The sequence below is a fragment of the Neovison vison genome, chromosome 8, assembly GCF_020171115.1.
Source record: "Neovison vison isolate M4711 chromosome 8, ASM_NN_V1, whole genome shotgun sequence".
Classification (NCBI taxonomy): domain Eukaryota; kingdom Metazoa; phylum Chordata; class Mammalia; order Carnivora; family Mustelidae; genus Neogale; species Neogale vison.
Genome location: NC_058098.1, coordinates 45256468 through 45278608, shown reverse-complemented (window position 1 = coordinate 45278608; position 22141 = coordinate 45256468). Strand labels below are relative to the sequence as shown.

Genomic DNA, 22141 nt, shown 5'->3' with positions numbered 1-22141 from the left:
TTAGAGAGCATCCAGAAGCAGAAGATCCTCTGTAGTGGGAGGAGGTGGCCTGTGAGTGCAGAAATGAATAGTGAGAAGGAGTTAGGCAGTGTCTGGGGAAGGGGCACTCCAGGCAGAAGGAACATCAAGTACCAAGGCCCTGAGGTGCACATGAACTGGTATACATTTGAAGAGCAAGATGTTGGTACATGGAGTAGAGTGCGCTGTTGGGGCAGCAGGGGAGCTGTGGCCTTAGTACTTAGTGTCAGTTTAGCTGAGCCTGGACAGCATTTCCCAGAATTCTTTTCCCCGTATGGTTTTTGGAAGGAGTGGGTCTATTGCTTTTTTCTTTTTTTTTTTTTCTTTTTTTGAGTATAGCTGACACATAATGTCATGTTAGTTTCAGGTATAGAACATAAAGTGATTCAACAACCTGTGAGTTCTGCCGTGCACACCACAAGTGTAGCTACCGTGTGTCACCATCAGTGCTGGCACATTGTCCTTGTTCCATGAGTATGTGCGGAGTGAGTGATTAATTCCCTGCCCCAGCCCACAGCATTCGCATGGGAATAATACCACTCCACTTGCAGCCCTCCAGCCTCGCCTTGCTTGTCGCAGGGCCCTGCTGCCTGCTGCCTACACAGAGACACTCTTTCTCTACCTCCTTCCGAGTTAGGCTCAGCTCTCCTGACCCCCTCTCCCCCGACAGCCCGTCCTCTTTGTGGTCTGCCCCCTCTCTCACACCTTACCCCTCTCTGCTCAGAGGCTTATTGTCTGGTCTACCATAGCTCTCATTTCCTCATCGTCCTCTTGTGTGCTTCCATCTTCTAGATGTAAGAGCCATGCCAACCTTCTGCTTCCACCCCATGACTTGACCACTGTGACGCAACAGAAACACACCCAGCGCCTACTCATGTTCTTCACTCCCTCGGTTCCATCTTCACCTCAGACTCCCCTTGTGCTACTCCTCAGGGGGCTGTGCGAGACATTAGGAATGATGAATAAGTGATATGAGATGGTGAATGAGATGTGGAAAAATTAAACACATGAAAGAATAGGCAGACAAATACCAAAGATCAGCTTGATAGCCCTTAATGCCATAAGGGAACTATAAGTGGGAAACAGGATGAAGCTGAAGAGCTGGAGCAGGTGGGCTGCCATTCCTTTGGATGGACATGGTGGCCTCATAGAGGAGACATTTAGGGCCATGATCTGAAAGATGTGGCAGTGCCAGCAACATGCAGACCTGGGGAATGAGTATCCCAGGCAAAGCAGGGAGCAAGTACAAAGGCTCTGGGGCAGAAGCAAGCCAGAGTATTTGAAGGATTGAAAGAAGCCTGTGAGCATCAGGTCCCCTGAGGCCTAGAGGCCAGGCTCTGAAGAGCCCCTTGAGCACAGACGCTCTTGCCCTGGTGCCTACCAGAAAAGGGCAATCAAGAAGTGTTTATCCTATTGAATTCAAATGAATCCCCTTTGCCCTAACTTCTTCCTTGTCCTATGTATTTACACTGAGATACTAAATGTTGACTTTTCTGTATCTGTGTGGTGCTGAGGTCAGTTAGGATGTGCTTCTTGGGACTTGGAACTCCTGGCAAGGAAACAACTAAGCTATGTAACCAGAGGTTTCCCAAACCCACATATCCAGAGGTTCCCCAAAATCAGTGACAAATCTTTTCTTCTGTAGATAATGAGGTATGGCTAGCAGAATAGTCCCAGGTTCTGGCCAGGGAGAGAAGTACAGGATGCCTTCATCTGTTTCATCCACCCCAGCCAGCAGCCCTTGTAGGCACCATCCCTCCCCTATTGACATGCCATCTCACAAGAAATGGGAGCATCCAGAGGACCTTGGACACACTCCAGACTCTGAAAACATACTCAAAGTAATTGAATACACCAGAGCTTATGAATCATGTTCTTGGAGTCAAAGTTTCACATTTCTTAGTACATTACATGTGGACGTTCAGTTTAATTTTAGAAGACAGAAAGTCACTTGCTCAGTCCGTTTCTCCAGGTGTAAAATGAAGATCACGTCTATCTTGCAGAGCTGCTAGTGAGGATTTATCAATGCAGAAATGAGGAAAATTCTTGTAAAAGGTCCAGCACATAGGGAATGCTCAGTAGTCGACTGCATTTTAATTTCCTCTAGTTGTCAAAACTATAATTTATGCGATCTGCATGAGGCATCTGAAATTACGGTTTTAATTTTCCTATGACTGAACAACAGCTACTTGTTTCTGCAGAACATTAAGTTAATACAGCTAGTCTGGACGAGACGCAGTTACAGGATGATGATCATACACAAGCTATCTGGTACCAGGACACATTTTTCAAAAATTGAATGCCTGGGTGGCTCAGTGGGTTGAGCTGCTGCCTTCGGCTCAGGTCGTGATCTCAGGGTCCTGGGATCGAGTCCCGCATCGGGCTCTCTGCTCAGCAGGGAGCCTGCTTCTCTCTCTCTCTCTGCCTGCCTCTCCATCTACTTGTGATTTCTCTCTGTCAAATAAATAAATTAAAAAAAAAAAAAATTGAATGCCAGACAAGGAAACGTATCCCTAAACATCGCTAGAAAGAAATGCCTCTTCTTTTCTTCCTTGGAACAAATGTACGTGTTAAGTTCAATCCTTTCATTTGGGGTTTTGTTTCCTTTTATAGTTTTCTAACAAAATCGTGGCTCAGGTGGCCTGTGATGTTCTTCAGTTGCTGGTTTCCTACTGGGAAAAGCTTCAGATGTTTGAAACCTCTCTGCCTCGGAAAATTGCAGAAGTAAGTCTTTTCCTGTAATGCTAAAACATAAGCATTTCCCTCTCACTCTATTCGGTATTTAATGAATTACAGATACTCAGATAATTGTTAGAGATCTGTCTATTACATTGCCATACAAGTCATTCGTTTTAAGATTAAATCGCACTGGCTCTTCTCAGCTGTGATTTCAGGCACTACGTAAAGAAGCCACCAGTGTTCAGGGCAGAGTCTCACACTTGGGGAGTTTGAAAAGCAGACACGACCACAACAAAGAGACCTTTTGTAGATTGGGCTTCATTCATCGAGAGTAATTTGGATGGTGCCAACAAGGAGTAGGCAGCTGGTTATGATGCCCTCCGTGCAGGGGCGGGGGGCAGGGGGACTGTTGTGTGAAACAGGAGTCTCTTCCAGACTGAAGCCCCGGACCACGCTTTCTGCCATAGCGTGATTACCCAGCTGTAATGAGATTACTACTCTAATACCCGCGGGCGGGGGTAGGAGGGTAGTTGCTGGGAAAAAAGGACAGAAGGAGCAGAAAGAATTGCCCCTGATGATATCCTGGAGGCCGGTTATATCTGAGGGTGCTTGCCTGTACAGAAGAGGTACCCTTACCTCTGTAAGTGCCTGCATGTGAGGCACATCCATTCCTGCCAGTTTTGAAAGCTGCCCTTTCTGAAACATGCCCTGTTCTTTACACATGCAGTGGTAACTCTTCAAGGAAATTTGACTTATCTCTGTGTGGTATTACAGGGAGAGAAGAAGTGATACTGATTTATTTTCTCTCAGCCCTAGGTAGATTTCACCAGTGAGATCACTTTGTTCTCTCAGGGAGACTTTAGGTGACCTAGAGTGGAACGGAGCTCTGGACATAGGAATATCAGATGCTGCAAGCTGTAAAGTTGTGTCCTAGGGCAACTATGTACAGTTGACCCTTGAACAACATGGGTTTGAGCTGCATAAGTCAATTCGTATGTGGATTTTTTTTATATAAATACAATAGAGGACTGTAAATACATTTTCTCTTCCTTTTGATTTTCTTATTTTCTTTTCACTAGCTTACTTTATTTTAAGTCTACAGCGTAGAATATATATAACATACAAAATATGTGTTGATCATCCATCAACACATGGATGATCCATCATCACATCAACACATTGATGACACTTCTGGCCTGTAGTCAGCTAATAGTAGTTAAATTGGGGGGAAGTCAAAATTTATACATGGATTTTTACTGTGCGTGGTGGGGGGGTGGTACAATACCCAGGTTGTTCAAAGACCACTTACAGTTTATCATCAAAAGAGAAATACCTTTGAGAATACAAGGGGTACTTTTACACCAGGACAAGAGATAGAGACATGAATGGTTTATAAGAAAATCAAATGGTAGTATTTTCATAGTTATTTTTGAAAATGTTTTTTACTTTCATTGTGTAAAGTGTGGAGACTGATGATAGGACTTGTGTGACCACAGAGAGAAATGTCCCTTCCTCTGGGGCCCCTAATTTCAGCACCAATAGGGTGGAGTGGAGACTAGGTGTGGGTCTGTCACTTTCTCTTGATTTTCAGGACCACAGGGAGCTCTAAACTGTTCTCTGCTTTTTAATCACCTTCCTCTAGCAAGTTGGCACCAAGCTGGGTTTAGTGCAAGGCCATTTTGGGAATCTTATCATATAGTTTCCCAAACTATTGCTATGGTCTCTTTCATTGGGGATTTTTCTTTTATGCAGATCCTTGTGGCCACAATTGCTTTTCTTTTACCAAGTGCAGAGTACTCTTTAGTGGAAACAGATAAAAAGGTAGGTGGCACATCATCTAAGTTTTTTCCAGAGGTTGGATTTTTTTTTTTAACGTAAAACAAAATTATAAATAATGTTCTATGTAGGGATATCCTTTGTAGTTTTCTTCTGTATTGGTCCTAATGGTCTCCCCTGTGAAGACTTTATTTATTCATTCATTCATTGTGCATTTGTGTGCCCACTGAATAATTATTATTGTGTAGGGACTGTTCTGTTGTTTGCTATTACATGTAGCAAAGTTTGAAGGATTGCAATATATGTTACTGGGCCTGTTTCCTCTTCCAGTTTATTGTGTCCTTGCTACTCTGCCTCTTGGACTGGTGCATGGCATTGCCAGTGAGCACCCTCCTCCACCCAGTGTCCACAGCGGCCCTGGAAGAGCAACACTCGTCGAGAGCCCCTTTGCTGGATTATATCTATAGGGTGAGTCTCTATTTGGGCCTCAGGGACATAGAGTATAGACTTAAGCATCAGAGAATTACCAAAATATGTTCTATACATTTACTTATTTGTACCCTTTTGAAAAGCATATTTGGGGGCTGAAACATTTTAAAAGAAAAGAATAATTTAAGTAGTGAAAACAGCAGATATTCTTGTAGAGAAGCAATAGTTACTCAGTGAAAGAAGCTTGCATTTTCACATGACTTCCATCTTTAAACAACTGAGGTTTGACCAGAAACCACCGCTCCCCACCCCCTGTCAATTTTCATATAACATAGTCTATCTGTACTTAATTTTAAAAAGAACTGTTAATGTTGTAGGAATATTTACAGCTGTAGTTTGACAAAATCTGCTTATCAAAGGAAGAAGAAGTATAAAGGATTCAGTACTCTCTTTGCTTTAAAAGATCTTAAGAAATAAATTTTTTTTTTTAAAGAAATTGTCATTGTATGGGTGACTCTGAGAGTGGCAATCTCCATTCTTTTTTTTTTTTTTAGATTTTATTTGTTTTTTTGACAGACAGAGATCACAAGCAGACAGAGAGGCAGGCAGAGAGAGAGAGAGGGAAGCAGGCTCCCTGCTGAGCAGAGAGCCCGATGTGGGACTCAATCCCAGGACCCTGAGATCATGACCTGAGCCGAAGGCAGCGGCTTAACCCACTGAGCCACCCAGGCGCCCCAAGAAATAAATTTTTTTAAGGTTTTTTATTTATTTGAGAAAAAGACAGAGATAGTGAGAGAGGGCATAAGCAGGAAGGAGAGGAAGAAGCAGGCTCCCCCACTGAGCAGGTAACTCCTCTCAGGGCTTCATCCCAGGACCCTGAGATCATGACCTGAGCTGACACTTAACCAACTAAGCCACCAAGACACCCCGAGTCTTAAGAAATAAATTAAGGAGGGACGCCTGGGTGGCTCAGTTGGTTAAGCGGCTGCCTTCGGCTCAGGTCATGATCCCAGCGTCCTGGGATCGAGTCCCACATCGGGCTCCTTGCTTGGCAGGGAGCCTGCTTCTCCCTCTGCCTCTGCCTGCTACTCTGTCTGCCTGTGCTTGCTCTCGCTTCTCTCTCTATGACAAATAAATAAATAAAATCTTTAAAAAAAAGAAAAAAAAAGAAATAAGTTAAGGAAATATATCATTTCAAAGTATTTAGCCTCGTCATTTTTATAGTACTTAAAATATTTGAATTTTACCCCCTACTGATGCCTAGGTTTGGTGTTTGCTCTGGACCCTTTATATTATCCTTCCGTATTGGCTTTACATTCCCTCCTGTGAAAGCCTTATTTAGGAGTTTAGCGTTTGTGTATCATCGAATAATTACTACTAGGTAGAGACAACTCTGCGTATTGTTTTAGTAACAAACCTTTACTAATTTATAATCTTTACTTTTATAAAGGTTATAAATAATTTATACTTATATTTTATATTTACATATATCTATATATATGCCAAATATAATTTATATTTATATTTATAACTTAAAACCTTTACTTTTTTTAAAGATTTTATTTATTTGTGAGAATAAATTTATTTGCGAGAGAGCACAAGCAGGGGAAACAGCAGAGGCAGAGGGAGAAGCAGGCTCCCCTGAGTAGGAACCCTGACATGGGGCTTGATCTCAGGACCCTGAGATCATGACTTGAGCTGAAGGCAGATGCTTAACTGACTGAGATTTTTTTGTACTTTGTATGGCTGGAATTATGCAATATGTGTTTCTGTGTCTGACGTCCTTCACTCAGCATTATTTCTGAGGGATTCATTTATACTGTTGTGAATAGTTGTAGATTTTTTGCTCAGTGCTGTTTGGTAATACACAATGAGAGTATGCCATGATTTATGTATCTGTCCTACTGATGATGCATATTTGGGTAGTAGAGCTTTGGACCCTAAAAAGAAGTTCTGTGAACATTCTGGTAAGCCACAGCAGGACTTAGCTGTGTGCTCCCACCTAGAATGGCAAAATAAGCACTTTTTAACTTTCACTTTCCTTTCGTCTTGAGAATATATTTATTGGCATTGTTGTAAAAGGAGCAGAATAAACTTGCAAATAGCAAGATGTTTTAGAACGGAAGGGATTCTATGTCTTCAAGTATCACCAACCCTATCAAGTATTACCTGCCTCCTAAGTGCTATTGTGGTTTGGCAGGTTGTCAGGGACAGGGGGTTAGTCACATCCATGACACACATTCCCTTCTGTTTCTCACAGGTTCTGCACTGCTGTGTTTGTGGCTCAAGCACATACACCCAGCAGAGTCACTACACACTGACCCTGGCTGACCTGTCCTCCCCGGATTACGACCCTTTCCTGCCACTGGCAAGTGTGAAGAATTCGGAGCCAGTCCAGTATCATTCTTCAGCAGATTTGGGAAACCTGCTCACAGTTGAAGAGGGTGAGATTCTTCAGAATAATAATTCTCATGGGTGGGAAAAGGAAAGATTGTAGCCTTTGCCCATGCTTGCTACGTTATTTTCAAAAATTAACTTGTTTCTGCTTTCTAGACTCCTCTGTGTTAGTAAGCTCTGCCTGCCTTGCTTCTTTTTTTCTGTTTCTTTGCCCCCTCTCCCTTTTCCTCTCTTAGTTGAATTTTGTATTAAGGACCTATATGTTTCAGACCTATGAGACCCATAGAAAAGGTCTCATTTTCTACCCCAGAGGAACTTTACATGTATAGAGAGACAGGATTAATGCAGGACTCATTCATGAACCAGTAGCACTGTGGCGGGTTGCTGTGAGGAAGGACCTAAACCAGACTTAGAAGGATGGGCAGACTTCGAAAGGATATCATGGAGGGTTGCAGACTAGGAGAGCATTGTAGAGAGGTGGGGATTTGCATGCCATAGTATGAGGATCACTCTGCTGATGGCAGGGCGACTATTTTAGAATATGTGGGTATTGTCAGGATTAGGAACTGCTGTATGATCTCCTCAACCACCTTCTTCCTGAAAGGACAAAAGCCTATCTCTGGGCTTTGAGATGTGAGTCCAAAGGTAGGTATATCACCTGTACATGTGAAATACTCACGAAATGCGTAAACTATGAATATTGATGAATCATATCAAATATGGCATATCATATCAGAATACCAATCAAAATTTCCCAATTGTGATACTGTACTATAGTTATGCTGTGTAAGATATTACCAGGGGAATGAAGGCTATTTGGGATCTCTCTGTATTTTTCTTACGAGTGCATGTGAATCTTCAATTGTCTAAAAGTTAAAAAAAAAAAAAATGTGGGTGTGGAGTTTTAGATCATCCATGAAAATGTTATGGACTTTGCAAGTTAAAACCTAGGTCCTAGGTTCCTAGGATGGAACCTTAGGGGGAAAAAACACTGTAAAGAAAAAGGAATGAGATAATTTCACCAGGAAAGCAAAGTCAGGGAAATAGAAAAAGAACCCAGAAAGAGTCAGTTCTGAAAAGTTGAGGAAAGAAAGGGGATAAGGAGCCAAGAAAAGTAAACAGTGCTAGGTGCTTCAAAACCATCAGGGAGGGTGAAGCCAAAACAAGAGCTTTTTTTATTTCTCAGCTAAGCATTTGATGAGTTTTGCTGAATACTTTAGGCATGGCAATTAGTCTATAGCCAGATAACCTGAGCAAGTGATTTGGGGTTGAATATTCGGACCCCCAAGACATTCTTCTTGTAGGGCCTGTGGTGGAGAAAGGAAGGACAGTAGCCAGGTGAGGGCACAGAGTCCAGGGCTATACTTGCAAGACTGTAGAATCTGGAGTATGGTTTAGGCCAAGAGGAAGGGGACAGGCGAGGTGATAATGAAGAAGATAAGAGTGGGGGCACCATTCAGAGGCAAAGGCTCTGGAATCATCCAGTCCTGATTTTATAGGTGAGCAACTGAGGTAAAGGGATTTTCCCAAAGGTACTTAAGTCAGAAGTAAGGGAGGTGAAATTTGACCAATTTCTGACCAAGTTTCTGAAATATCACAGTATTTACTCTGAGATTTTCCCACAGAGTAGACTAAAGACTTTTAGTTATGGTGGTGGATGGTACCTGGCACATTTTCACATTGTCATCTCAGTTGGCCTCCGTTTGCTTGATCATTTAGTTGTCTTTTTCTGGACTTGCGCTTTTCTTTCAAAGTCCACTATTTACAGGTGGCTCCGTTGTTAAGTGTCTGTCTTTGGCTCAGGTTATGATCCCAGGGGCCTGTCAAATAAATAAATAAAATCTTTAAAAATAAAGTGCACTATTTTCCTGATTATAAATCCAAGCCATATCTTTAAAAAATAATCAGAATGATCCTTGATCCATTTCTTTTGTTGGTTCCTACCATGCAGTTTGTGTCCTAGAAGGAAAGTAGCTTACTTTTTCTGAAAGTCATTAATTTAGACTCATCCCACTTGGCTGTCCCTAAAAGAGGCTGACCACATATTATGAACTGTCACTTGAAAATAGCAGAAGATTGATAGGTTAGTGGAAAATGAAAAACCTAAAAATGCACATTTAAATTTTGGGACCACCTTGCTTTCAATGTGCAACACTCTTGGACTTTATTTCCCAGAAAACCTCAGACCTTGTGCAAGCTGCTTGTCCTAACATAGTTCTGTAGTACTAAAAGTAACTGTTTGAACTTCAGTGGCAAAGGAGTTTTAAAATTCACTAACACTCTAACTAGATAAAAAAGCAAAGCAGCTTTAAAACATATTGGCATGCACAGACACTCTTGTTGTGGGTACACCCTCTTAAGAATGAGAGGAAAATTAAAGATGATAGCTGAAGTATTTTAGGTTAAACACAAATGTGCTTGTATTTGAGAGGTTTTTTTTTTCATTCAGTGTTATAATTTATCATTCATAACCAAACTGTTTTTTTCTCTCATGTTTCTGGGAAGTAATACTGTATTTTTATCTATTATATTCAAGTGACTCTTTCATTCTCTATTATGTACTATTTGATATAAATACTACTTTCAAATAGTTGTAAGCAAGAGACACATTCAGTTGCCTCCAGCTGAGGTGCCTGCTGGCCTAGCTCAAGGAAAAGCCACTGAGGGTAAACACAGGTGCTCAAATTTCTCATCATTAATACCTAATTGCTTTAAAAAGAAGGAAAGAGGGGAGCTTAAAAAACTTTAAAAAGAGGGGAGGCAAAACTAAAATTACTGCCTTTCTGTTTCATCTCTAAATTTAGCAAAATAACATAAATATTTAGATTATATTTTTCATGGTTTGTGGAAGCTATGAGATTTTTCTCATGAATGGAGTCTAGTTTTCTCTTTATTTTTCAGGGAACCACAGGCAGGAGATACAGCTGAAGTTTTTCTGTCAGGAAAAACAATTTTTACTTCACAAATACTCCTTTCCTTACTTTTCAATACCAAAAATATTTGGAGTTTTTATTGGGTGTGTCATGGTTTATGGCTTGATTAGTGTGACTCCACTTGATTTCCCACTGTAGAATTCAAACACATTCCTTAAAATATAAATTTGTATGTATCTCAGATTGAAAGCACAACCTATGTAAGTAAAAGCAGAGGAAAGTTGCTTTTCCAGTTATAACTGTCTGCATTGGGCTTTACCAAATTGGACCTTTGTCCTCAGTTCCGTAGCCTGCTCTGTCTAGTTATCACCATGCGCTGTCACCATAGCCTCCTGAACCCCCAGCTGGCCATGTCTTTGTTGTTTGGGGCATTAACATTTCTGACAGAGCACATATTCATATGGAATGATAAGCATGAATAAAAAGCATCTGTAACTTTTGAAAAAGTTAATATGGACACAAAAGCAAAGGCATTCATAACTGTGATTTCAGGGGAATTAGTTGAGGTGCTTAAATTTCTCAGCTGTATGGAAATCATACACTTTTCTACAAGGGTCAGGAAGGACAGTTGAATTTGTCAGAGATGGATGTAAATGACCTTTGGTTATGAAAACTCAAGTTTTCATGTAAGATTTTATTTTGTATTCTTGCATACAGTGATTTCTTATTCACTGAATAGCAAAAATTAAGAAGAAATTCAAGAAAAAGGACGATCTTGTTCATCAGTCATCACACTGAGGTTCCTACACTCTAGGATTTGATTGTTCCTTGGTAGGATTTATACATCATACAATTAATGTTTCATAGATAAGTTCATTGAATTTTTAATGTCGGAGAAGGAAGTTGTTTAGCATCAGAAAGCATAATTTAGAGTTATTTGTGTTTAATTAATATTTGAGTTTTCTATTATGATTTTAGAAACCAAGTATTTCTTAAACCTTTAAGCCCAAAGTACAAGTCTTACTTAAATATCTAGTGATATTTTTTATTGAAATTAAAAGAGTTTATTTTCAGTTGTTCTTCGATTAATACACAGTTCTTTTCTAACCTTGGCAAATTACAATTTCTCTGACTACTCTGAAACTTAAGTGGTTGTTTCCCTCCGTGTTTACCAATTGTTTCTCTGCTTCTTCCTTTACTCCTCCAGCATTTCACAGAGCCCACCTTCACATGCTAATGTCAGTCTTCCTATACTTTTGAAGCCTTAAACGTTTTGTAAGTCACTTGCTCTTAGGCCTTTAATCATCAACTGCAAATTCAGTTAAAGCCTTCTATTTCTGTGAGTTAATTAATGAATCAGATTCCATTAAATATTTGAAATGCCCAAGCAACAAAACATAAATTGTCACAAAGGTCTTAAAGCAGATTTCATCAAATCCATCCGCGACATCACAAGCTTGATTCATTTCCTCATCAGCATCTGCCTTTACCCTGGTGAAGGGAGTGGAGTAACCTCTGTGACCTGGACCTCCAACCCACCACCTTTCCCACCGGATCCTCTCCAGCTGCAGGTTCCACCTCCCAGAACTCCCTGAACCATCAGCTCTTTCAGGACAGGGAAATTCTCTGGTTTACTGCTGTATCTACAGATTTTTAAGTGTCCCTAGAATGAGATCTTCATGGAAGTTGGTTCTTTTAGCAATCTATTTATTTGCTTTCTTGTTTATTTATTTTTTTAAGTTAACATATAGTGTATTATTTATTTCAGGGATACAGGTCTGTGATTCATTACTCTTACACCCATCACTCCGCCATAGCACATACCCTCCCCAATGTCCATCACCCAGGTACCCCATCCCTCCACTCCCCTCCCCACCAGCAACCTGTGGTTTGTTTCCTGAGATTAAGAGTCTCTTATAGTTTGTCTCCCTGTCTGGTTTTGTCTTGTTTCATTTTTTCCTCTCTTCCCCTATGATCTTCTGCCTTGTTTTCTTATTCCACATATCAGTTCAAATCATAATTGTCTTTCTCTGATTGACTTATTTCTAGCAAGCTATATAAATTGTACTTTTAATTCACATAGGATTAGTGTCAAAAAAGAAAATAGATGAAAAAAATGCCCAGACTAAAACAGATTCAACATTCTGAGTACAGATTTTGACCTTCCTTCCCCATTGTCTGCTATGTTCCCTTATCCCGGCTCACAGAGCGGAAAAGGAGGAGTTTGGAGCTGATCCCCCTGACTGCCCGCATGGTGATGGCCCACTTGGTGAACCACCTGGGACACTTCCCGCTGTGTGGGGGCCCCGCCGTGCTGCACAGCCTGGTCAGTGAGAACCATGACAACGCACACGCCGAGGCCCCCGAGCTGTCTTCCGAGGTGTTCCGGAGCCCAAACCTTCAGCTCTTTGTGCTGAATGACAGCACCCTCATCTCCTACCTTCAGACACCCTCAGAAGGGCCAGCAGGCGGCTCACGGGGCGGGGCCTTGTCGGACGTCAGAGTAATCGTGCGGGATATCTCAGGGAAGTACTCTTGGGACGGGAAGGTTTTGTATGGACCATTGGAAGGCTGCTTAGCACCCAGCAGCAGAAATCCTGCATTTCTGATTTCGGGCTGGCAACCTCAAGCTTTGGGAGCTCAGAAGGATTTTTCTCAAGTTGAGGAGGGAGATGATGTCCTTGACAAATTACTTGAAAACATTGGCCACACAAGTCCCGAATGCCTTTTACCATCACAGCTAAATCTAAATGAGCCCTCCCCACCCCCACGGGGAATGAACCGTGACCAGGAGAAGGAAATCATCGAGGTCATTTTGCGCCAGAATGCCCAAGAAGACAACTACATCCAGAGGTGTAACTCTGACTCAGCCATGAAGATCACCAGCCAGGAGCAGCCCTCACCAGTAGAGCCACGAGGACCCTTTTATTTCTGCAGGTTGTTGCTTGATGACTTGGGGATGAATTCTTGGGACAGAAGGTAACAAATCCTCTCTGGACCTTCACCTGTTTTATCATTATTTTTGTGTGTTTGTTCTTGTTCTCAGTTTGGGAAGCAGAGAATAGAAATGGAGGTTTTTCTTTCTACTTTTACAGTTTATTTTCTGCTGCTAAGTTAAAGCTACAAGTGGAACTAATTCTGCTCTACTGATGCACATACTGAATTTCAGACCTCTCTTACATTTTAAAGAGTATCAGACGTTTTCTGTGTGCATGTGTGTGTGTTTTAATTACTGCTCTGTCCATTATTGCTTCTGTTGTCACAAAAGATGCAAATGGACTCCGAAGATGAATAAGCCACCATCTCACCTGAGGTCTGGTGAAGGAGGTGGACTTGGCACAACTCTGATGAAAGATAGCACGACATGGGGGTCCAAGAGGAACAGTTAATCCAGTGCAAAGTGTGGGATAGTAAGGGAAAGCTTTGTGAAAGGGCTGGGCTTGAACTGGATCCTGACTGTGGAGTGGGGTTTCTAAGGACAGATATAGGGAAAAGGGATTCACAGCAGAGCTGATGGTGAAAAAAGGCACAGACGGGCACACACACATCAGTGACACACTTATTCACCTCCGAGCCATCCAGTGGATAGTGATGGGGTGTCATGGAATTTTGATGCCTTCAAATGTCTTAAGGAGAATGGAGCTCATTCTGTGGGCTCAGATCATAAATCTTTCATGAATGAAGAGGGTTATGGATAGGTATGTGGATAGATGAGTAGGTAGGTTTGTTGATTGATTGGAAAGGGAAAATTGGTCTGTGATTATATATCTTTTCTTCCATCTCTTTTTTTAATAGAAAAAATTTCCATCTGTTGAAGAAAAATTCCAAACTATTGAGAGAGCTAAAAAATCTGGACTCCCGTCAGTGGTATGTTGAAGTATATCATTCTACTTCCTTCCTGCCTATGAGAATGTGTGCTTGGATGACAGAGCTGCAGGAATGAATACACCTGCAGAGACACCCAAAGATCATTCTGTAATCAGAATCTGGTAACATCTGCACATGGCATATCTTTGGTGTTTTCCCCCTTGAGGAGTAAGCTTACATGCTTACTATGCTGAGAAGAAGTCATTGCTCCTATCTAATCTGTCTTTGGTTGAGGACCTTTTCATGGGGCAGCCAGTGGACATTCATTCTCATTTAATCTCTGTAGAGATTAAATTCCTCTTTCTCCAGTGAGGAACAGAGGCTTACCAGGCTCAGACACCTACCTGTGCTCACATGTAACCATGTTTGAACCAAGCAAGTCTGACTGTATAACCTGTGTTGTGTCCCAATGCACTGGCTGCAGTCTCTGCTCTATAACGTGGGCAAGCTTAAAACCAGTGTGTTTCAGTTAGTAATTTCCTAGTAGTGAGGCTTCTTCTCAAAGCTGGTCAAATCTCAGGTGTGCCCCTTATCTGTACAATCTTGGAAGTAATTGTACAGATGAACTCAGGACCAGTTTTTGATTTGGGGGAAATGTGTGTTTCCAAAAACATCTCAGGCAATAGTAAGTGTAGTGCTTTGTACATAGCAGGTGCTTCAAAGTCTTGAATAAACTGCTTATTTAGTCTTAGTTTTTAAAAAACTCATTTTTAAAAAATAGCTTTTTGTTCCTCTCTTATTCCCCATAGAATATCATTAGGTATCTCATTACAGATGAAAAACCTGAAGCCATTATTCCTCACATTGCCCTTCATCATATTCAGTTTCCCAATTGTTGTTATGCTTCTTTTTCTCTAGAGGCATAGAAACCAAATTCTCTGTGGAAACTCTGTGAGGGGTTTCTTGTGAAGGACTCAGGGATTCACTTCTCTCTCCCTCTTGTCCTTCTGTATTAAACAAGCAGTCACTTGGGCTCCAAACTCAGCTTTTCAAGCATATGTTGAATTATTCCATGCTTCCTAGTATTAAGTGACTACATCGGTATCTTGTAATTGTGGCCAATTTGAGTGTTAATGCACTTTAGTTGCATGAGGTACCATTGGATGAGCTCCCTGGGGTGCTGTTGCAGTAAAATATGGCTTTGGAGAGCTGATCAGCAAATCTTATGTCCCTTGATTAACCTTTGCTTAAAATCCAAACTCCTGGATTTAGTATCTTCTTAGTATCTTAAAAAGGTATCAATTTACTTTGTTAATAGTACAGGGTGTGTTTGAGGTTCTTTTTGAAAAAAAAAAAAAAAAGGTGGAAATAAGTTGGGGACTCTAGGTATGAGAAATCTAGACAGTCCATGTATTGGTTAGTTAACAGGTAAGAATATACCTTGTCCCTCAACTTTTAGTTAGGGTGGCTGTGTTTATTTCTGATACCAGTTTATCTCCCTGCTGTCAAGGCATAGTTCCTGCTTAGCCTGTTCTTAGGAAAAGTAGAGACTGCGTGGGAACTATCATCTATATATCGTGAAGATAATGAAGATGTAAAAGGTGTCATGAACGCACATGCAAATTACAGTGGGTTTCTCTTTTAAATATTAATACCTCTTGTCACCACATGGTAAAGTGAAAGTTAAAATCATGGTTTTTTTTCTTTGTTTGGCTTTGTAATGTGACAGCACAAGGAAACTGAGCTATTTTGGTCTATTCCTAATAAGAAAGAAAAATGCATTCTAATGAAGAAGAGGAAATGTTGATTTTATGTGCCTGCGTTCCTGAATTACCTGCTCCTTCATGAATTGGGGGTGCAGCTTATGGATATGAAGTGCTGTTGCTAATTATCATTTCAAAAGCCTGGCTCTAATAAGACCAGACACAGCGTCTGATCCTGGCAGGCTCTCTGTGGTGCTAACATTTTGGAGGATGTGAAATTTGATGAATGTTTACAGCTAAAGGTCACCTTTCCTTACACCTACATCAGTCAGGCAGTCACTGGGGCTTAGCTCTTGTGCTCCCATGTTGTGTTAATGAGGACTCGAGGACCTGCGAGCAACTACAAGATAAAAAGCTTGGAGATAAAAAGCTTTGAGGAGAGTCAACAAAAATGTTTCAGATAAACCTGAGATGGTCTTGTTATATGTATAGAACAGAGAACAATCACATGCTGAGGACTTTTGAATATACAGAGAGAGCTACAGAAAGGAATTGAGTGACTATACTTTTTCTCCTTTTGTTGAAAAAGACAAGTCTTTCAGGTCATAAGTCATGATCTCTGTCATCATCTGAGCCCCCAAATTATTATAGCTCTGAGAATAAGCTAGTCAGATTCTAGTGGGTGTGTCCTGCCTGTCACTCAGGGAATAAATGGTGTGGTAGTTTCAGGGCTCTGTACTACATGAGAACAAGCTTTCTGACAGTCCGAGAGCACATGGTCTCTACTCTAGAGCATCAGTCCCCTGGATCAGTCACCATAAAACTTCCCTCTTCTCACAGCAATGGTTGGTTCCCATTAAGAGAGGTGCCGCCAACTGTGTGCTTGTGCCATGCCAGTCAGAGCATTCAGGATGTCCACTTTCTCCAGAGGTAGCAGGATAGCGCTCATCAAAAGCCTTAAAAGTAGGCAATGACCAAGATTCTTTTTCTATGAATGTATTCAAAGGACATATCAAAGATAATGTTATAGTGTCTTTAAAACTGGAAGCAACTTAAAGGTCCAATGATAAGGATTGGGGATAAGGTGTATTCATATACTAGAATGTTACACAACCATTAATAACTTTGTCATACAAACACATGATATAAAAGTGTTCCCGCTCAAAAATGGTTTAGATGGTGACTTATGTTATGCATATTTTATACAGTAAAAAAAGTGTTCACAAATATTTTAAGTTAAAATTATCAGTTGCAAAATAGGGTGTAGTAACTCACTTTTGTTATGTGAAAATGCATCTTAAAATCCTAACAGTTGCAATTTCAACATAGAAGCAGAGAACATAAGTGAATTTTTATTCTTCTCTTTCCTTTCTGTATTTTCTAATTTTACTCATGAACTGTGGGAGAAATGAATCCTTGATTTATTTTTATGACTTTTTAGTTCAGTTTGATTTCATTCTGCTTATTAAGTAAAAACATAAGTCCTACAGAAGGAAATATTTGCAAATATGTTAAAATATAGAGCCTAAATTCCACTAGTATAGGTGTCTAATCAGATTATGGTATTAAGATGTTGAACAATTAAGACTGTAGAAACATTTCTTTATGTTTGACACTTGGTAGTTTTTCCTATGAGATTTTTCAGAATGCAATGCAAAAATAATAAGGAAGGTAGAACTGCTCTGCTGGCGATAATCCAAAATTTTAAAAAATAGAGACTTGAATAAAACCTGGATGATGGGGCCACAGAATGAGTGGTTCTTGATGAAAGCTCTGAATTAGCACAGTGCCTTCATCTCTAAACCATCACCAAATTGTCAGGTAAAAAAGTCTAGTTGTTTCAACACTTTAGGGTATAATTTGTAGAAATTGGTTATTAATATATTTATATATAGCATTGGGTCTCTTGTCAACAGAGATTTAACTGAGCAACTACTATATGCCAAGGACCAGCGTACATATACAAAAGGCAAAAAGGCAGGACTCCTGTCCTCAGAGTACAGATCATGCTAACTTGATTTAACAGTAAAGCACCCAAAATCCATCATGGAGGAAGTGGATGAATGGTACAGTTCCAGTCAGGAAGCTATCTAGTATCCTTCTTTCAAAATGTGTTAAGTAAAATATAGGCAGTCACATAGACCTAGTCTCAACTGGTATCTATGTGAAATGCTTTCACATATATATTTTTTTACACCGGAAATGTAGAGAGTTTGTCCAATAATGTGTTCTAACATGCTGTTAAATATGTCACATGTTCTGAAGAGTGATCTCAAGAACCAGACTGCCCTGCTTCAATTCCTGGCCTCCCACTTGCTGTGTGCTTTTTGTTTAATTTTCTGTGCCTCCTTTCAGCCACCTCTACAAGGGAAGTGATGATAATTGTCTCTTTAGAGTGTTTGCAAGAGTGAATGAGACCATGTGTCGAACCTTGTCAGAACAGTGACTGACCCCTAGTAAATTCTCCGTAAATGTAAAGCTCTGTATTAGGAGTCATGCTGGTAGCTGTAGTGAAATAAAATTTTAAATATGAGAATTCTAACTCCTTTAAATTGAAAAATTTATAGCCGTGAAACGCACAAAATTGCAGTGTTTTACATTGCTGAAGGTCAAGAAGACAAGTGTTCAATCCTCTCTAATGAAAGAGGAAGCCAAGCATATGAAGACTTTGTTGCCGGACTTGGATGGGAGGTAATTCATTTCATTTGGGAGCTGTTTATTGACCAGCACTATTTAAGGATATATATATAAACTGAACATCAATCATACATGATATTACGTTCAAATCTAGTACAGATAGTGTTACAGAGTTGATGCATGTATTGAATTTGGCATCTTCTGTTAGTTGCTTTTCAGTACTTCATTCATGAACTTTTGTTTCCCTTAACTTTTCCTTTAATGTTATTTCATCTGCTTTTTATCCAAACCGAGTAGTCAAATTGACTCACCCAGCCATAGACAGTATATGGGAAGAGAAGATAAATATGGGCAGAGAAGCATTGGTTTTAGCTGCAGTATGAAGATTGGAGAAGAAATAAATGACTTGGTGGGTGAAAAATATGAAGAAAGAGCTGGATGAAGTCAAAAATTGTCATGAAAATAGAATAGAGTAGCCATTATGGTTTATCAGCCAACCTCTTTCCCTAAGGGAGATCCCAGGATGACTGATACTGAAAGAATTTGCTTTTTCTCTGCTGAATAATAGTCTGACAGACAGACATATACATTTATACACAAGTGTGCCTGCACACACACCTATCTGTCTCTTGGAACATAAATCTAAAGGATTATATCTCCAGAATCCAAAAGAACTCAGAATAGTTATAATGGAAATCAGCATATCTGAAATAGGTTCCTTACTTTTCCTTACTTTTGTTTTGGTTTCTTGGTTATCTGTGCTGTGGGAAACTTTCTAGGTACATAAATAAGACTTGTCTCTGAGAGTTAAATGTTAACAAGGAAGCTAATATGAAGATGGGGACAGGAGAACCCTACATCAAGGTCAAGACCATGTACTTTATAAAATGTCAAGTAGATTTTAGTCTGAAAGAGTTAACTGTACTCCAATAAGTTGTCCTTCTTACTAAGGAAGTGACTTTTTACTTATTGTAGAATATACTTAATCATTTTAACCAATATACTTTTTAAACCAACACATTCTTAACTGGAGTTTTAAGAAAAGACTAGAACATTAATTTAGTGCATATATTGATTGTATTTGGCACAGAAGAGATTCTTCTATTGCTTTTTTTTTTCAGTTGTGTTACAACAGATGCTTTACTGAAAGAATACTAGTTCATGAAAAGTTAAATTTTAAAAAGGGGGTCTGGGTCCTAGGCAATGACTAAGAAGTGATTATTCACACCGTAACTTGAAAAAGAAAAATAATAATAAAAGAATGATAACTTCCAGACTTGTAGTAGTGGTGTAAATCAAAACAACCCCTTTGAAGCATAGTTTAGCAATGGCTGTTAAATTTTTTTTAAAGATTTTATTTATTTATTTAGGCAGAGAGGCAGGCGGAGAGAGAGGAGGAAGCAGGCTCCCCACTGAGCAGAGAGCCTGATATGAGCCTCGATCCCAGGACCCTGGGATCATGACCTGAGCCACCCAGGTGCCCCATGGCTGTTAAATTTTAAAACATCTGTAATCTTTGATATAACATCCTACCAAAACATTCCTTTGAATGCTCCTTGTGATTTGATGATACCAGCACTGTTTGAGAAAGCAGAAAATCCCATAAATCCATCAATAGGGAAGCTCTGTGTGTGTGTGTGTGTGTGTCTGTACATAAACACATATAAATACACATACATACACACGTATTCATATGTTTGTATGTATAAGATGGAAAAAAGCTAGAGAAATGTACATCAAATTTGTGATGGTGCCTTTCTTAGGTTAATAGGATTTTGGAGCACTTTCATTGTAATGGTTTCTTTCTTTTTTTTTTTTTTTTAAAGATATTATTTATTTATTTGACAGAGAGAGAGAGAAAGAAAGAACACAAGCAGGGGGAGAGGCAGAGGTAGAGGGAGAAGCAGGCTCCCTGCAAAGCAGGGGAAGCCCGATACAGGACTCTATCCCAGGACTCCGGGATCATGACCTGAGCTGAAGGCAGTGGCTTAAACAGCTGAGCTACCTAGGCATCCCCATTGTGAAGGTTTCTTTAATGTTTTGATTTTGTCTAATTTAGTATTATATTTGTTTGTTATCAGAAATCAAAATGAAAATAATTATATTTCTTTAAAAGAAAGGACATTTTTGCTTGGTGAAAACAATTTAGGGTTGACCCTCACTCTTCCCTCTTTGTTACCTGCATCAGGTGGATCTCTCAACCCACTGTGGGTTCATGGGCGGACTTCAACGCAATGGCAGCACAGGGCAGACTGCCCCTTACTATGCTACCTCGACTGTGGAAGTGATTTTCCACGTTTCAACTCGGATGCCATCAGACTCAGATGATTCACTCACCAAAAAGGTAAGAAGCCTCTTTGAGGATGGAGGACCATTCTTAGCCACCATGGTTTATAGGTGAGACTCTTATAGTCCAGTCAAAGCCCTTGGCATGACATGCACCAAGACTGATTTCCTCTGGGTGCAATTTCAGTATATTTCTTCTCAAGCTACAGTTGTAATTAATCTGAAATATCTAACTTGGCAAAATTAGACAAAGAAATAAATGAAAAGTTTGAGTCTTAAATCCTAAGATTAAGATATAGGAAAAGGAAGGGTCTTAAATGTTGTTAATTTTGGATCTTCCTTCATCTGACTGTTAACTGACAGAAAATAGCATTGTTGACCTCTCAGGTTGGCAAAGGTCTTAAGATGCAAGGACTCTGTCCTGACAAATTGCTGAGAAAGCAGGCACCTCCCAGGCTTGCTGGGGGCAATTGGGCAGTATCTGTGAAAATCACAAGTACAGGTGTGCTCCTGCCTAGGGGTCCCACCTTTGGCACTGACCTTGTTTCTCTTCCAACTTGGGCCCAGGAGGCAGTTTTCTCTAGAATTGAGAGGAAACCTCCTCCACCTTTGAGGAACTTCCCAGGGTTACATGGCCCTGAACTTTCAAACCTGCAAGATGGTTACTTCAGGCGACCCTCTATTAGAGGTGAGGAGCACCTTAAAAGAAGAGGAATTTTAGTCTGGGAAGGAAGCCTAGAAGTCTGATCCACTTCTCTGAGTTTCCAGATGAAAGGAACAACTGCAGCTAGCCTGTTCTAGTGGGTGGCAGAGTGAGCCTGGAATCCCTACCTCACACCCAATCACTTCCAACAAGGATGCAAGAAAACTACAGCAGCACCTCAGTGGATGGGAAAATAGCTCATTGAGGAACTAAAAAATCCATTAAAGGATTAAGTGTGGTGGTTATAGCCAGGGTCTAGAGACAGGCAGACGTGAGCTCAGTTGTTAATAGTCTGTGCCTCAGTTTCCCCATCTATTAAACGAGATTAAAAACAGTCACAGGGTTGTTGCGAAGTAAATGGATAATGCTCATACAACTGCTTAGCATGGTGCCTGGTGTAGGATTTCTAACATCAGCCCTCATCATTGCCCACTGGTCCAATCGAATCCTTTTTCTCCTGCCGCATTAGGAGTGACTAGATTGGCCAGTGGGCCCCACTGTTACCACCTCATCTCTTCTCTCTGCAGTTTTGCTTTTTCATCACTACAGCTCCAGATGTCTAGACCACCTATTTCGTGGGCGGTGGTATTCATAAAACCTCAGAACTTGAGTCACAGCACAATCACAGACAACGTATTCACAGTAACTAAGTGTCTGGGACGTGCAGAGCATGACGGCCATGTGCTGCATCCTTCAGGCATGGAGGAGCTGCCTCCATGGCTTAGGTTTTAATGGCCACCCTGGTGGCGATATTCTTATTGAAGGGGGACCCTGCTCTGTTTCAGATTATCAAGACCTTAGGCAGGGCTTCTATATCCTTTATACTTGCAGTG

At 40.5% G+C, this 22141-nt stretch overlaps 1 protein-coding gene across 4 annotated transcripts in view; it reads left to right on the top strand.

Annotated features, from left to right (window-relative positions):
* RALGAPA2 (Ral GTPase activating protein catalytic subunit alpha 2) overlaps positions 1 to 22141 on the top strand; it is a 327482-nt gene that overhangs the window by 198014 nt on the left and 107327 nt on the right. For all 4 annotated transcript variants that reach the window (XM_044263547.1, XM_044263546.1, XM_044263549.1 and 1 more), the window contains 8 exons: positions 2632 to 2742; positions 4450 to 4518; positions 4804 to 4941; positions 7163 to 7346; positions 12380 to 13151; positions 13968 to 14039; positions 18250 to 18373; positions 20508 to 20663. In XM_044263547.1, the coding sequence (XP_044119482.1) occupies positions 2632 to 2742; positions 4450 to 4518; positions 4804 to 4941; positions 7163 to 7346; positions 12380 to 13151; positions 13968 to 14039; positions 18250 to 18373; positions 20508 to 20663 (1626 nt within the window). The remainder of the gene's footprint in view (positions 1 to 2631; positions 2743 to 4449; positions 4519 to 4803; positions 4942 to 7162; positions 7347 to 12379; positions 13152 to 13967; positions 14040 to 18249; positions 18374 to 20507; positions 20664 to 22141) is intronic.